The following is a 15,703-nucleotide window of genomic DNA, read 5'->3' on the forward strand; positions in this document are numbered from 1 at the left end:
ATATATTTCCATGTTTTGTAATTTTTGCTGAGAAACCTTTTACTTTTTCTCCGTTACAATAACTTATTATGAGGGGCAACTCTGCCTTCGTTACGAGTACTCTTTACTTGTATTGGTGCATTTTTACTGTGCCGTATTGCTACTTGCACTCAAATGCTCTGAATACTTTGCCACGGTTTACAATACTGCCAGCCATTTCTGAACATTTTGAACGGGTTTCTATGTGCAAGAGATTCCATGAAACGTGAAAATGAAATAATCTAAGTCTGTTGTTCCACACCTACTTAAAATCTGATTTGAAGCCCGACATGTCACTTATCCTTTATTTGGAAAATTGAAAAAAATTTGGAGAATAAAATAATGAAAATAGCATAACTTGTTTCTGCCGTCTGTTTTGGATCATGTGCTTGGCTGGATTTCCCTTCTTACGTAAATTCACTCAGCTACAGTTCATCGGTATAAATGTAAATATTCTATAATATTATATAAAAAAAAAAGAAGCCGATACACAGAAATGTACTTTTATACACAAAGATTTTATTTGATTAAATAAAGCAACAATCTAATGAGAACAGAGGTGAAACAAGGAGAGGGTGTGTAAAGGGCGCAGCCGGTCAAGAGGCCAATCAATACACACAAAAACAAAACATAATCCAAATATTTAAAACATTGTGATGACTGACTGCTCTGCATTCTTAAATCAAGGCTCGTCTGACCTCGGACTTTCCGGACAGGGAACACTCAAAGAGTAAAAATAAAAAAGTACGTACAGACTCTACAATGTCCCTTCTTTTAAGTTCTCCTAATTTCATGCTCATTTTCAATCCAGGGTCAATAATGTGGCTGAATGTGCCCGTGTTGGAACTGTGTTGCCCCGGGAAAGACAGTTGCTAAATAAAAACAGACTCGTTCCTAGAAGATAAGCGACGACAATGGAGAGTGATAACTGGAGGAGAAAAGCACATGAATTTGTATTTACAAGACGTAATCCAGCTCAAAGCGGACATACATGTTTTTCTCGTCGTTGTAGACTTGTGGGTAGTGGGCGATGAGGGCATCCTGTGAGCCGATGTAGATGGAGTTGTAAATCTTCCAGTAGACGTCTCTCACCTTCCTAGCCGGATGGAACAGGCCCTGGAGACACAACAGTACAGTTAGCACAGTGAAGTTTTATTTTTGATTACTGAACCACAACTAATTCAACACTTCAAAGTTTTCTTTACGTCCAGCCAATTGGAGTCACGTCTTACTACCCTGATAATCAAATCAATAAAGCTTTATTTATACTTTTGCTTTGAGTCTACACCGTAAGCTACACACATAGCCATTCACTTATACTTGTGCGTTGGTGTCCGAGTAGTTGCAGTTACACTACCAAACAAGTTGACAGTAGATCTATAGCGTCCACTGTGTTGACTTTTGCCGCAAACGAAAGCAACTTCCTGTTTAGCCCTCCGCTATTTGAATGGGGATAAAATGATACACGTGTGGCTCTGGAGACTTTTCAAATGTTACTGACCGAATAGATCACATTCTGATAGTGAAGCGAGTCATGTCGCATGGGTTGTGACGCTCAAATATATTGATCTACTGTGTAACAGCTGCACGATTGGCCACTAGTAAAGTTAAAGCATGGAGCACTTCCTGTCTGCTGGGAGGCATTGCACTGATACCCAGTCTTGCGGTCTTGGGGAGGTGCACGTTTATACTTGTACAAAAGTACAAGATCATCTGTGACAGTAAACTGAATATATTTTGGTTGTGGACAAAACAAAATGTTTGAGGTGGTCATCTTGGCCTTCGGGTAACACTGATCGACATTTTTTAACCCTCTTCTGACAACTAATCAGTTAATCAAGAAAATCATCACAGATTAATCATTAATGAAAATAATCGTTCGTTACAGCCCTATTTCACACACAGCCATTATGTCCCCTCTACTCTTAATATTGTTACCTTTTTAAAACTTTCTTCTTAGAGATGTCTTTACAGCGCGGCGTGAGGAAATGTTTTTTATTTGTCAGTTTATTGTGTAACTTCTCTTTTCCTTGTTTTAAGGTTATGTGGTGGTGCAGGCAGGTATGATATGTTGCCAGTGTAAAAGCAATGACAAACTGGCTTTAAATATTTACTTTTATCATTCCTACTCCTCCTATTACTCCTACCCCCACCATCATCCCAATAATAATAATAATAATAATATGAAATTCAGCAGTACTGGAGATGTTTTCCATGTTAAAGGGACAGTGGTGTTTGTCCTCACCTGTAAGCAGTACTGCAGCATGCGGCAGGGTCCGATGGCGACCCTCAGGCCCTCCAGGGCCCCCATAACAGCCTGGATCACATGAGGGGATGTCTCGAACACATTGGGCCACACGTAGTTAAGCAAGTGGTTGAGAGAGTCTTCACAGCCAAAACCGTAAACACCGAGAGACATGTGCTGGACCACCGCACTGGCTGTCTGTCTGTGGACCAAGTCTCTGCAGGACGACAGTAAGTAAGACAAAGTTCAGGTATTTTACAGTGTCCTCATGAGAAAAGTAGTAATAAATAAACTATTAGGAGAGCACATTTGAGTAAAGATATCCTCGTCTTCCTCCTCACCTGTCCATTAGTGCGTCCTCCAGCAGCGGCGTGACAGCGTAAATGTAGTCTTTGCCCATCTCTCCGATGTACTCAAACAGGAAGGAGAGGGACTTCAGCACACCATTCTGCACATTCAGCTCAGGCACACGGTACTCGTTCATGAGCGCCGGCAGCACTGTGAATGGCGAACAGGTCTCTGCGACGATGGCGATGGCCACAGTTGTGCAGACTCTGTTTTGACGCTCCTGGACCTTCAGGTTATTGAGTAGAGTGGCCAAAACATCATGGGGGCTAGGAGGAAGGAGGAAGGCAGAGTGCTGGTTTGCATATGGTGAACATTTTAAATTATAAAACAGACCAAAACAAGGCGTCAAGGTAAATTTAAGGGTTTTAATAGTACATATAATATATTTAATTAGAATATTTAAGTGTGATTTTATTATTACTTTGTTCAGTACTTTCCAATCTATCAATTCCTAAAGATATAATGATTGAATTAATGCACACTGGACCCTGATAAGTGAAAATAGATGGATAATGAAGTTGACTCTTGACTAAAACAGCCTGCAATTAAAAACATACAAAAACATTTTAAAACTTTCAAAGTTTGTAATATCTTTAATACTATTATACTCAATTCAGAGAAACTGATTTGGTATTTATGAAGACCTCGATGACGCTCTGACAGATGACACTCACCCAATGGCTTTGGCGATATAACCAAAAGTGTTGACAGTCGCTCTGCGGATTGCCTTTTTGTGAGCCTTGAGCAGCTCCAGCAGTTCAAAACAAATCCTCATCCACTCCCTGGCCGACACGTATTCCGCTCCCCTGAAATATAAGCAAGAAGTTGGGATGAGGCCCCTAAAAGACACTAAAATCAGATCCTTTACCTTCAATCTGTGGTTTTACGTTACTGACCTGTCAGCAATCCTGCCCACAAGGTCGATACAATTCTCCTGCACTTTCTCATGTCTGTTCTTCAGGATGGGAGTCAAACGAGGAAGCAGGTCTTTGATTGGCGGGGTCATCTTGTGCATACCTTCAGAGAGGAAAATAACCTTATAGCTGTCCAGATGTTTCTTTTTCTAAACTAAAAACAAGCAGGTTTATCATTAAAAATGCAGTGATTTTTAAAAGTGAAAGGACTTACCAATAACATTAACAATGGCCTTCAGGGCTCCCAGGATACTTCCCAACACCTCAGGGTACTCTTCTCCCAGATACTCATACAGCACCACACCCAAGTGACCCATCAGCTTTTCCTGCAGATACAGAAAGAGGACAGGCATTAGTCTAAAAAACCAAAACATGCATCTTATTTTAATCTGTCTGCTGAATGATATTGTCTTCCCAGCGTACCTCCTGGCAAGTCTTCATGACCACGGCTGTACGGGAGATCAGGTCAGCAGCCTGCTGACGGACTTTAGCAGACTTGTTGTTCAGACGCCACAGAACTGTACCACAGATCTGAGGCAGGTAGGGCTTCACACGCTTCCCGAGGGCATTCACCACCGTGCCAAAACCATTAAGCATCACAGAGTCCTGGAGAAGAAGTAGAAGGGATGAAGTTAAAACATTCTGTAAAGACTGGCTTCTTCCTGTACTGAATGGTGCACATTTTATAACAGACTTCTGAGAGTCACCCCGCTCACCTCTGTTGTCTGTTCCTGGAAGGCATACAGGATGCCGTCGATCAGCTGCTCCTCCAGCTTGTGGTCGATGTCGGCTGCACCCAGGTTGCCCATGATTTTTTCAATTGTCTCCATCACCATTTTTCGGTACTGCTCTGCCTCATCTTTCAGGTCATCAACGATGCGAGAAATGATCTCTGCTGCTCCCACTTTGTTGGCCAACTCCACTGTGGTGTCCACCAACTGTTTAACGGAAAAAAAGACAGTTCAAAAACGTGCACGGGATGTGTTTTGAAGCTATGAGTCTCCTGCAACCAGCCCAAAAAGTGTAGATACAAATACAGCTGGCGTGGATCAACAGGATATTTGTAGATTATGATGAATATTTATCAAATCAATAAATAACTAAATGATGTCCATGTATTACTGTAACCAACGGGTGCAGGTTGAGAACAGACGAGAAGTAAAGTCAGGTCTGCTAGTTCTCATGTTGGTATTAATCTAGCGAACGACTAGCCCTGATCTGACCATGGACTGGTTGAACAGGCGAGAATAGTTCGCAGGAAGCAGAATGCGTGTATTAAGCTGAAAACAGGCAAAAGATCTCGGATTTGTGTGTGTTCGTTCATTATCCATGTAATGGCTTTTTGCTTTCTTGAATTCTGTGCAAGTTGTTTTGTTATTGTGGTTCAGCACAGGAATAGTAATATTTATTGTATAATAGTATTGTACGAAGCTGCATAAATCAGCTATTTAAACCCCGTTTTCATTCATACTATACAGTCCAGTAAACAAAGTGCGGTGGAATTGCCTTTTGTTAAGTTGACGATGAACTTCTGTTTGCTAACCTGTCTGTAGTTGCGTCTGTCCAAAGCCATCCTGTGCTGCCAGAAGTGCTTAAAGAAGGGCGGCAGGATCTCAGTCTTAATGTAGTTTGCTTCCACACCATCAGTGCCGCAACACTGCTTCACCACCTGTGAGACAACACAAGTACAGGTCAGAGACAGAAATTTGGGACCGAGCATATCAACAATTATTTCTCGCACCCGAGTTCAGACAAAGAGCAGATAGGTCAGATACATCCAGGGTTTGTAAATGTAACCAACGGGTGCAGGGTGAGAACAGAGAGGACACAGGTGTCAGCTCTGCCAATTCTCATGTTGGTGTTCATCTAGCGAACAACTAGCCCCGAAGCAACCACATAATGGCTGAACAGGTGAGAATAGTCGCAGGAAGTCAGCTAATGTTTAATAAAAGCATGGAGTGGCCATCTGACATACATTCACTGAGCGTTATATACTATGGCATTACTTCCACTCCCCTTACCTTGAGTACAATCTTTTTCATCTCTTCATCAGGGGACTGGAACTCCCTGATAAGGATCAGCATCACCTCCCTGGTGTAGTAGTTTGCATACTCAGCATCCATCAATGGGATTAGGTAACCGATAGCTTTGAGGAAAGCGGCCAGACCCTGGGGATGAAGGGGAAGGAATAAATTGTAAACTTAGCTCACAGATTGTGGGTTGTAGCCATTTAAAGAGGTCACATTACGCAAATTTTCAGGTTCAATCTTATTTAGGGGTTGTACCAGAACAGGTTTACATGGTTTCATTTTCAAAAAACACCATATTATTGTCATACTGCACATTGCTGCAGCTCCTCTTTTCACCCTGTTTTGAAGGCGTCGTTTTAGCTATGGAGTGATACATCTTACCTCTACAAGATCTTTGTTGGCAGTTGCACATGCGCAGATCTAGTTAAGGACTATTAACCAATCAGAAGCAGAGTAGGGCGGGGCCCTGAGAAGCCGGTAAACACAGCTTTGGTTCAGCTGTACATGTTTCCCTTACCAGATTGGCAACATGGACTAGAGCAAGAGTGAGTTCTTAATCTGTAACAAAAGTATCTTTCATCCAAGATTTAACTGAGCTCTGTCTCTACATCACAGTAACAACTTTATGTCCACTGACTGCCTGGAGGGTAGCTAGTGTTTGGAAGGGAGAGGAGAGGCAGACGTCTTGTCACTGTGTTCTGCAGCTCAGAATGTTTTTCCACATGTGTTTTTGAGGACTTGTCGGACTAGCAGCTTGGGGAGTATTATGACGCGCATTTTGCTGTGAGGTCACAGGGATCAAAAGGAAAAGGCTGGACTACAAATGAGGTGTTTTCAGGCAGTTCAGAGCAGTGTTTTCTGTGGGAGATGGAAACACACTTTGGGCTTTTTCACTTTGCAAACCTATTACATGCACAAAAAAGATTTGTAACTTTATAAAGGAGAGGGGAAAAAGCCAAAAAGCATAATATGAACTCTTTGAGTTGTCTGATGCTCTCAGAGTATTAACAGTCTTTCATCTGACCTCTACTGACAGCAGCAGCCCCTTCAAGGAGACTTTATAGCAAGCAAATATTCACACTGTAGCCACATGCAGGCTCAGCGCTGGGTGTTGATCTTGCAATAAAATACTGTTCTTTCCTCCAAAAAACTTTACAAGGTAACTTTTTGTATTTTTTCTTACCTTTCCTCTGTGTTGTCTGATACCCTTCCAGAGGGGCTTGAGAACTGAGTCAAAGGACTCGATACCATAGGGTGTAGCAGCTTCAGCGAGGGCAGCTATAGCCAGGGCACTGATGGTCCTCACTTTCTGCTGCTCATCCACCAGACCTGTGGCATCACACAGTCAAAACAAACAGTCAGAGCTTGAACACATTTCCTTCCAGCCATCAGGACAGTGTTGATTGAACAATAACGAACGGCACCTGCATGTTTCATTATCAGTTTAAAGCACACTTTAAAATCTTTTCAGGGTTCAGCTTACAGTGACAACTTGAAAATTAAAAATACATAGTATAAATGTGTGGAAAATTGCAGCTGCCAATAATAAAATAAATGCTCAATATAGGTTTTCAAAACTTAGCTGTATCTTAAAAAAATAAAATATGCTTGCAGAATCTATATCAAAGTATAGTAGTAGTAGTATATAGTCAGAATGAGAGCTGTAAAGGAAATTGGGGAGCAATCAAATATAGATTTGGCCTTGAAAAGTATCAAAACACACTTAAACGATGCATCTGCATGTGAAACTAAAACCTAACTGGCTGTAATGAACTGCGTGTTGTGCTTTAAAAAAGGGTTGCCATTGGTAATGACCGACAGTGTAAGCCCTTCACATGTGACCATGACTGACCGTGTTCGATAATCTCCACCAAGCTGCGAAGGTGGGGCAGAATGGCACAGCCCATGAGGATGGCAATCTGCTGCACGATCTTGATGCCTGTGTGCCGGGCCTGCCAGGATTTCTTGCTTTTACACACAGCTTTGAGGAAGGGCAGGAGAGAGGGAATACCAAGAGCAGAGGCCACCACGGCAAAGGCTCGGGCGGTGGTGTTTCTGACGTACTCATCCATGTTGTCAATATCAGGTCGCATTGTGGAGATCATCGTAGCCAACCCAGCAGCCTGAGACGGACAGGAAGAAGACAAATGTCAAATATCTCAGTCATTGTCACACATTTACTGAGTCACAGACAGTGATCAGAAACCACAAAAAAGCTTGTTTCTACAGAAAATGTTTTAAATAGTTTACATTAATCAACAGGATAACTGCTGTTCATAGCAACCATTGGTTTCAACAAGTCTGCATTTATTTAGACTGAATTTTGAATGTCATAGTGTCAATAACTAATATCTATTAAAAGCAATCAATCAAATAAAATCAATAAATAACTAAATGATGTCAATGTATTACTGTAACCAACAGGTGCAGGTTGAGAACAGACGAGAAGTTAAGTTAAGTCAGGTCTGCTAGCTCTCGTGTTGGAATTAATCTAGCGAACGACTAGCCCTGATCTGACCATGGACTGGTTGAACAGGCGAGAATAGTTCGCAGGAAGCAGGGAGAGTGTGCATATCTTTTTATTTTACGTGTTCTACATTACCTTTGCCAAGTTAGAGATGATTTCTCTGCCTTCTACTCTGGCATAGTAGTCCTCATCAATCAGAAGGGGCTCAATCACCACCAGGATCTGGACACAAAAAGGACAATTAGTAAGTTTGTCCGACACAGTCTACTCAAATAAGTGCAGCTCTCTCACACCGAGCCTACCTTGTGTACGTATGGTCGAACCAGGTCATCCAGCTTGTAGAGGATGCGGTCAATGACTTTAACCAGCAGGTGGCGCTCCTGGTCTTCTAAGGTGGGCGACATGAGCAATGGCAGGATCTGGTTGAACAGAGGGCCTGCTCCGAATTCACGAGCTTTATCGGTGATCTGACGCAGAGCGGCCTAAGACAGGAGAGAGGAGAATTAGTCGGGTGGTTGAAATCACATTCATTCATACGGCCTTCGGTCTTTTAATAACAGATCTCATGATTTCTGTCTGCTGCTCCCAGCAGAGCATGATGGCCAACACTTAGACCTCTACTGAAAACAGCAGTTCCTCAAAGAGGGGATTCTTTAGCAAGCAAATATTCACACTGTAGCCACGTACAGGCTTAGTGCTGGGTGTTGATCTTGCAATACCGTTTTTGTGCTTTGTGCTTTCACAAGCCTCCATGGCAGATAAAGAAATAAGGGAGAGCACGAGGCTCAAGGGGAACACAGGACATGTTGAGGTGTTTTTAAAAAGGGATACTGGAAATAATATTTCAAAGTATGGGAATATCAGCAGCGACCAACCTTCCTCATGGGCGGTGTTCCATTTTTAATCTTCAGCAGCAACTTCATGATCTTCCTCTCTTTTTGCTCCTCTGGGCTCAGCGTGGACTCATCCACCTCCACCTGACAAACACACACAGCTAGTCATCAACACACATGCTGACCTTCAGACAGGACAAAGATCGAGCCGTTTCACGGGGTTTTACGTATGTTGTGTGCACAAAAGTGATGCTCACCAGCAGTTTGTCGAAATACTGGATGTCATCGGGTTTGAGGAAGGGGAGGTTTCCTGAAGGCTGGTCATTCATCTGTTTTGTGGTGCGGTCCTCCGCCTGCATGTGGAAGCCTGTCATGCCTCCAATAGGAGTGGGCGTTGCTGACAGCTTCCGGGCCGGAGTGCGGATCGGCACATAGCCTGCTGGTGGAGGCAAGACCTGTGGAGAAGAGAAATACACATCAGTACTGGGACTACTTGTACAGATATTTATTTGTAACTAGAGTTTTAAAGGCAAGAAAAAAAAGGGGGTCATGAACCTTGTATCCTTCTGGAAACATGGCATCAAGCTCCTCGTCTGTGAGAGGCCGGTTCCTCTCATCAATTTCCCTCTCCCACCTCCACGCCTGCAGCTGTTCTGGAGTCATACTCATCAGGTGGCCTGAAGAAAACAGAAGAGGAAACACAGTAAACCCATTAAAGGTGCTACAGGATCCATGTGACTAATAAATATACAAATATATATTATTGTTTGGATTTCTATAAGCTTCTGCAATATTTACCCGGTGTTGGGGTAGCCATGTTCATAGCTGGCGTTCCTATGGGAGTCTTTCCTGGGGTAAGTAGAGGTGTTGAGGATCCCATTTGACTGGCAGGGGTTTCATCCCACCGTGACTTCCTCTTACTGGCCCCTGGTGTTGGGGTCTCGCCCACAGACTCATCTCCTCTGTCTGTGCGTGGCGTTTCAGCCCAGCCACTCCCGTGTCCCGGGGTCTCTCTTTCTGTCTTTGGGGTTTCGTCCCAGCGGTTCTTGCGTACACTTCCTGTGGCCCCACCATGGCCAGGCGTGGCGTGACCGGGTGTGTCCCTGCCAGGAGTGGCAGCGCCAGCAGGTGTGTGACTGGGAGTGGGGTCCCACATGCGAGTACTGGGAGTGGCCCCTGGGGTCTCACTGCCTTTAGAACGGCCAGGGGTTTCATCCCATCGGCTGTTTGAAGGTGTGTGTGCAGGTGTGTGTCCAGGGGTGTGTCCTGGAGTCTAAAAGGGACCAGTAACAAAGAAGAGATGAGATTAAAAACACAAGTTTAAAATCATCGCATATTACTGGATTCCCTTAATTTACAAAATTAGTTATGTAATACTGAGTACTAACCGCAATATTTTAGTCAGACGCTAACATCTATCTACTTATCTATCAAGTAGTTAAGAAGCTTAAACTTGAGTGGCTCACCTCAGCAGAGGAATCCGCCTGATCCCAGCTGGACATCTTTTTGGGTGTAGAATTAGTGGGGGTTTGGTCAGCTGTCTGGTCCCAGCGGCGCTTACGTTTTGCTGCAGCGGCAGCGGCGGCGGCAGCAGCTTGGCTGGCAGCAGACCCGTTGACAACTTTCAGGTCCCCTGATTTGGCCTTCTCTGCCAGCTGCTGACGAATCTCTCTCTACATGCAAAAACGCACAAACATAAGGATAAATTGTACTGCAACAAAGCACAGGACTGTATATAGGTTTAACACCTGACATCTTTATCTAGAAGCCATCTGGAAATATTTTGCAGTGCATGTCAAAGAAAACACGAGTACACGCTTACCTCCTCTTTGGACAGGTTCTGCTCCAACATGACGTCCACATATGACCTGACTTGCATCTTGGGGTCCGGTGTTTTGCCCCCTGCGCGAAAGAGCACCAACAAGAACATAGGACACTCATCAGTATACACTCTGGGGACCCAAGTTATTAGAAACACAGCAAGCACAAACACAGCCAGCTAACCCTGACTCTCTTTACCAACAGATTTAACTTACGTTCCTGTTTTTATAAAGAGCTGATGCACAAAACAAGTCCTACTGAATAACATACAATTATACATTTGTCTCTCTTACATACAGTCATAGCATTCTAATGGAAAAACAAGCAGATACATAGAGAGAAGAGCTGTGGTTGTGGTGTTTTCTTTAAGTGGATTAAGAAGTTATAGCCATCACTGATGCAGGGGTCCTGGGCTGTGCTCTTCAGTATACGTACACTTTCAGTGCCAAGGGTCCTTCTGCAGTCAGACTTCAACCGGCAGAAAAGAAGCCTAGAAAATTTCTCTTTACCATTAGTAACACTTTGGAAAAGGGTTTGAACTCACACACAACAGAATACCACCTGTGTTGCATTGATTTACGGCACTCAAAGAAACAAAGTATCTTCTGGGGGCATAACCAATCATATGAGACCCTGTGGCCCAGATTCCCAATTATTTAGGCTAGCATATAAAACGAAGTCAAGATTTTGAGGCTACATCTAGGAATGACATTACAACAGAGCAAAATATATAAATGAGGGGGAATATAATCATAAATCTAGCCCAAATGTCAGAAATATAATGATATGACATGCCAGAGCCACACTGACTTATAACAGCAGTGGTTATTATTCAATCATCATACATGTAAATCTTGACTTCCTTTTCAGGACAAAAGGTAACTGATAAAATAAGGCAAAGATATAAAGTCAAATATTTGGGCAGTAATTTTCCATCATGAATGTATGGAGGACTTTATCTAAATTTGTTGGGAAATGATAAGCCAAATAAATAACTTAAGAGGCTCTTTGGGGGTTGAGGTTTGTCGTAGCTGGGCTGCATCTGATTCCCCTCACAGGCCCCAAACAAGCAGCCAGTAGACCCTGACCAAACTGACAAGTGCACAGTTCTCTGTGTTCCCCATAACCTACACAGGATGAGTTGCTGCACCCTTAACAGAGTGCAGTACAGGACTGGCAAAGCAGTACTGCTGTAGGAGAGAAATTAAGGACAGTTAGTATGGGCCTGTGGTATTGTGGTACACAATTTTCTTGATAACATATTTCTATTTTACAGAGAGAGTTGTAAAATAAAAATATATTTACACAACAATTTTGTACATAGAGCTCTCTCTACATGCAGGCTTCAAATAAGCCCTACCTAGACCAAACCTGAAACACTCAGGCCATTTAAGTTAATGTTGTCAGGAGAAGTGAAGATGCAATAAAAATGGAGAGATAGATAAACTAGCTGGCTCATCATTATTGTTTGTAGTTTATGTAAAATACTTGTATGTTTCTACACTTAAAATGCCATTTCCAGGCACAGGTTTAAAGTCTCAAAATTTATAATAAAAAGGTATATAATCTTGGAAGCCTGGAAATCATGATCCTCAGATCTGTAAAAAAGCTGAGGCCCAAGGACACTGCACATCTATCAAAGTGTTTACGGTACCACAGGACACTTAAATTACAGCCCAGGCAAAGAGAGACTGGGAAGACATGACACCTGACTGACCTGATCGAGGGTATGACTATTGTGTTGTTACATAACCCTAACGATTCTGGTTGACTACACCAAAGTGACCCAGCACATTTCTCTCCACTGCCAGCCATCTAACGCTCTAACTATGAGCGGGCAGGTTATTGTTTTGTTATCAGTTACTGAGCTCAGCACATTTGCAGGTGAATTACACAAGAGCTAACCCTCAAACTTACATCTCTCATCTTCATATGCTATGACAAAGGGACACTGCACTTTCCCATCATAATTTAGGCTGACGCTCAACATGGGATTGTTAACCCTTCGACGCACACACAACCCATCTGCGACCCACGTTTGTTAGGTGAACTACCCCTTTCAGCATTGAACACCTAACCACCTCTCCCACTGAAAAGCATGGTAACCCTACAATGGGTTTAACTTTATTTTGTTGCACACACAAGGATACAACTCTCATTTTGCACATTCAGATCAAGACAGTGATATTTTTCCAAACCAAAATAATGAAGATAAGCCTTGAGCCCACACTGACATGTGTTGCAAAGTTGGAAGTTGATACAAATGCAGATCATACGAGGAAGAAAAGGGAACGACGACACAAAATGTTCTTGGACCACAAAGGATTGACCACAGGGAAGGCATCATGTCTGGGAGGCAAGCTATTGCATTGTGGTCGAAGGGTTGAACAGCAAAACTATTGGTGTGAAACCATTGGTAGTCATGGGGGTCAGGAAAAAAGTGAATCATGAAAAGGGGGAGCAAATGGGGAAGGTATAATGAAGACGAAAAAGAGCAAAATTTACCATCTGCAAAAGGGTCGAGACGCTCAGGTGAGATGATCATCTGTCTGCGCCGGGCTTTGTATTCGTCTTCCCTCTCTGCGATCTTCTGTGGACGATGCTCTGCAAATGGGTCATACTGCAAAACAATGATGGGTAGAGAATGTCAGTGTATTTCTAAATCACAAACAAAAATCCTTTTTAAAATTCTACAATTCTATTCTATTATATCATATCTGAAACGTCACTTCAACTCCACAGAGAGACGATATAATGGCAAGAACACAGGGATGAACTTGTGAATTTGAGACACACTAAATCAACACATACTTGCTCATCTGACTGAGGAATGGCATTGAGTATTGCCACTGGTGCATGGTACCCTGGCTTCTTTTGTCCCAACAAGCTTGTTGTTGAATCCTCTTCATCATCCTGAGGAAAGAAAGAGAAACAGGAGTCTAGTCAAATCTCGCCTAAACGGCAAGACTCTCCTAGCTCATATGCAACAGGCAAAGAGGGAGCACTCAAGCTCCAAAAAACTGTGGCAATGCAAGAGAATGAAAGTTCATCCAACCGTATCATAACATATTTTAGACAAAGGAAACTCTCTGCTTACCTCCTCCTGTTCATTGGCAGCAATGGAAGTGACATATCCAGCAAAGCGACTGTCGCTGCCTCCATAGATTTCCTGGTCATAAAAGCCGGTGGAGTCAAGGCCCACTCCCTGGTCCCCTTCCTCCAGGAGGGTAGCCTTCATCCCCTGGATCTCCAGGATCTGGGCCTCGATGTCTGCAAGTACAGTGAAGAAAATAAACGAGAGTGATCAATTACAGATGACAGGAAAGCTCCTACTTAAAGTATTACTTTATGATACTTTTAAAAGGAACAGTACTTAGACATACATCTTTTTACTCTACCACATTTATTGATTAACTTTAATGTTAGTCACGTTGCAGATTCGCGTTAAAAATACAAAATATAGTCAAATACATTTTAACCTATTATTATAGGTTATGATAAGCCCTGTTCCCTGAGTGGGAAACCCACATACATATATACAGAGGCTGTATATATGTATGGCGACTTAAGAGACACAAATGGCTAAACATTTAAGTGTACGCATAAGCATTAGCTAACGTTAACGTGTGTAACAGTTATGTTAATTGAAGCCACTGCTAACAAGGTTAGCCATTTGATTACCATATTAGCATTTAATCAACAGTAAATAGTAATAACTTGGTCATACAATAAATGGTGTGCCTAAAGATTAATTTGATTGTGTCGGTGAATCTGGTAGCGAAGTTAAATATATATATGCACAAATGCTTAACAATGGCAAATACTGCACGGTGACGGTAGCTAAGGGTAACTAGCTAGCTAAGAAGCTAGCACCCAGCGCCATTATCTAAACCGCGTCCGCGTTGCGTCGTATCACGGCCTGCTGCTTATTGCGTTTTAAAACAATCAATACATCAGTTATTGCTCCAAAAATTCCAGCATTTACTACGGCATTTCTCGACGCCTTATATTGTGAAAAAATAATCATAAACAGGGTCCGTTTAGTTATTTAAAATTTTGTAATTTACCTTCGTGCGTTTTGGCGATCTTCGCCATTTTGGTGGTGGTTGTTCGACTCTGAAACCGGAAGTGTGTTGTTCCAGAGTTCCGCGTTATTTTTGACAAATCTGCCTCTGATTGGCTAGTAGTTGTTGCCTCCGCTGGTTCGGTTGGTTAAGATTAGAGTGAGGGTGGGATTAGGGCAAGGTTTAGCCAATCAGAGGCAGAGTAGGAGGCGGGACTTAACGCGAAGCTGGTGTGCTATCTATGGGTGTGCTAGTCAAGTGAGGGTTGTAGTCTTTTTCTAGCTGTTCTCAGAGTATTTTGACACACGTTTACTTGTTATTTGTTTTGTGAAAAAGGCAAAAAGAGTGGGTTGATCAACAGAGGGCGTTTTTGTGATAGAAGAAAGTAGATTGATACCATAGTGTAGTACAAGTCACACAACACGGCAAAATGTACTTCAAGTATCAAATCAAAAGGAAAATGCTTTAAGTATTATGTCATTATATTTTAAATTATTGGACTATTCTTATTGTTGCAATAATATGTAAGCAGCATTTTTGTGAGAACTGGTTTAGATGGGGCTAATTTTATCTAATTTATACACTGTGTTGTGTTATATTAATGAATACTTTTTTATAAAGGTTTCATATTTTGTATTTAAAATAATTATTCTGAAAAGTAACCCTTGATGTAAAAAAATATACTGGAGTGAAAGTACAATATGTCCCATTGCAATGTAGTTGAGTAGAAATATAAAATAGAAACACAAAGCAAAGTACCTCAAAAATGTACTTTAGGTTACTCATGTACTACACTTGAATTTGAGCACTGTAGCAAATGTACTACTTAATACCACTTTGTATGTGTTTACAAGTGTTGATGTGGCATGAAAGTTGCATACATCTAGTGATGCACTTGGAGACATGATCCGCGATAGTACCTGGGGTCATCGGGTGTTACAGGTGTTTCAACTTCATACCCCC

The 15,703-nt window shown here is 42.3% G+C and overlaps 1 protein-coding gene across 7 annotated transcripts; it reads right to left on the minus strand.

Annotated features, from left to right (window-relative positions):
* Positions 1-515: 515 nt before the first annotated feature.
* On the minus strand, positions 516-14,874 carry sf3b1 (splicing factor 3b, subunit 1). 7 transcript variants are annotated; one of them, XM_038725966.1, is made up of 24 exons: positions 14,744-14,771; positions 13,774-13,946; positions 13,488-13,589; positions 13,182-13,296; positions 10,678-10,757; positions 10,322-10,528; positions 9,654-10,128; positions 9,411-9,532; positions 9,113-9,310; positions 8,898-8,999; positions 8,325-8,504; positions 8,158-8,244; positions 7,408-7,678; positions 6,739-6,884; positions 5,547-5,693; positions 5,069-5,194; positions 4,242-4,463; positions 3,949-4,131; positions 3,740-3,851; positions 3,508-3,628; positions 3,286-3,417; positions 2,605-2,877; positions 2,264-2,480; positions 516-1,134 (listed from the first exon to the last, which is right to left on the minus strand). In XM_038725966.1, the coding sequence occupies exons 1-24, from the start codon at positions 14,769-14,771 to the stop codon at positions 976-978; spliced, it is 3,978 nt and encodes a 1,325-aa protein (XP_038581894.1). In that variant the 3' UTR covers positions 516-975. The 7 variants fall into 7 exon arrangements, 2 of the variants coding, with proteins under 2 accessions (XP_038581894.1, XP_038581896.1); XM_038725968.1 differs by lacking the exons at positions 13,182-13,296; positions 13,488-13,589; positions 13,774-13,946; positions 14,744-14,771 and adding an exon at positions 11,112-12,851 and having other exon boundaries at positions 976-1,134; XR_005445245.1 differs by lacking the exons at positions 516-1,134; positions 2,264-2,480; positions 2,605-2,877; ... (13 more) ...; positions 9,411-9,532; positions 9,654-10,128 and adding an exon at positions 11,808-11,866 and having other exon boundaries at positions 10,460-10,528; positions 10,678-11,166; positions 14,744-14,874.
* Between the last annotated feature and the right edge of the window lie 829 nt (positions 14,875-15,703).

This window comes from Micropterus salmoides, unplaced genomic scaffold (assembly GCF_014851395.1).
Source record: "Micropterus salmoides isolate LMB-PRFRI ecotype aquatic unplaced genomic scaffold, ASM1485139v1 Ms_hic_scaffold_1707, whole genome shotgun sequence".
NCBI lineage: Eukaryota > Metazoa > Chordata > Actinopteri > Centrarchiformes > Centrarchidae > Micropterus > Micropterus salmoides.

Excerpts from the sequence above, each read along its gene's own strand:
- sf3b1 (XM_038725966.1), bottom strand. The coding sequence starts at position 14,771 with ATGGCGAAGATCGCCAAAACGCACGAAG. Across the intron at positions 10,758-13,181 it reads TCTCGACCCTTTTGCAGATG|GGGGCAAAACACCGGACCCC; the intron begins GTAAATTTTGCT and ends TCTTTCGCGCAG. Across the intron at positions 3,629-3,739 it reads GGCCATTGTTAATGTTATTG|GTATGCACAAGATGACCCCG; the intron begins GTAAGTCCTTTC and ends TCCTCTCTGAAG.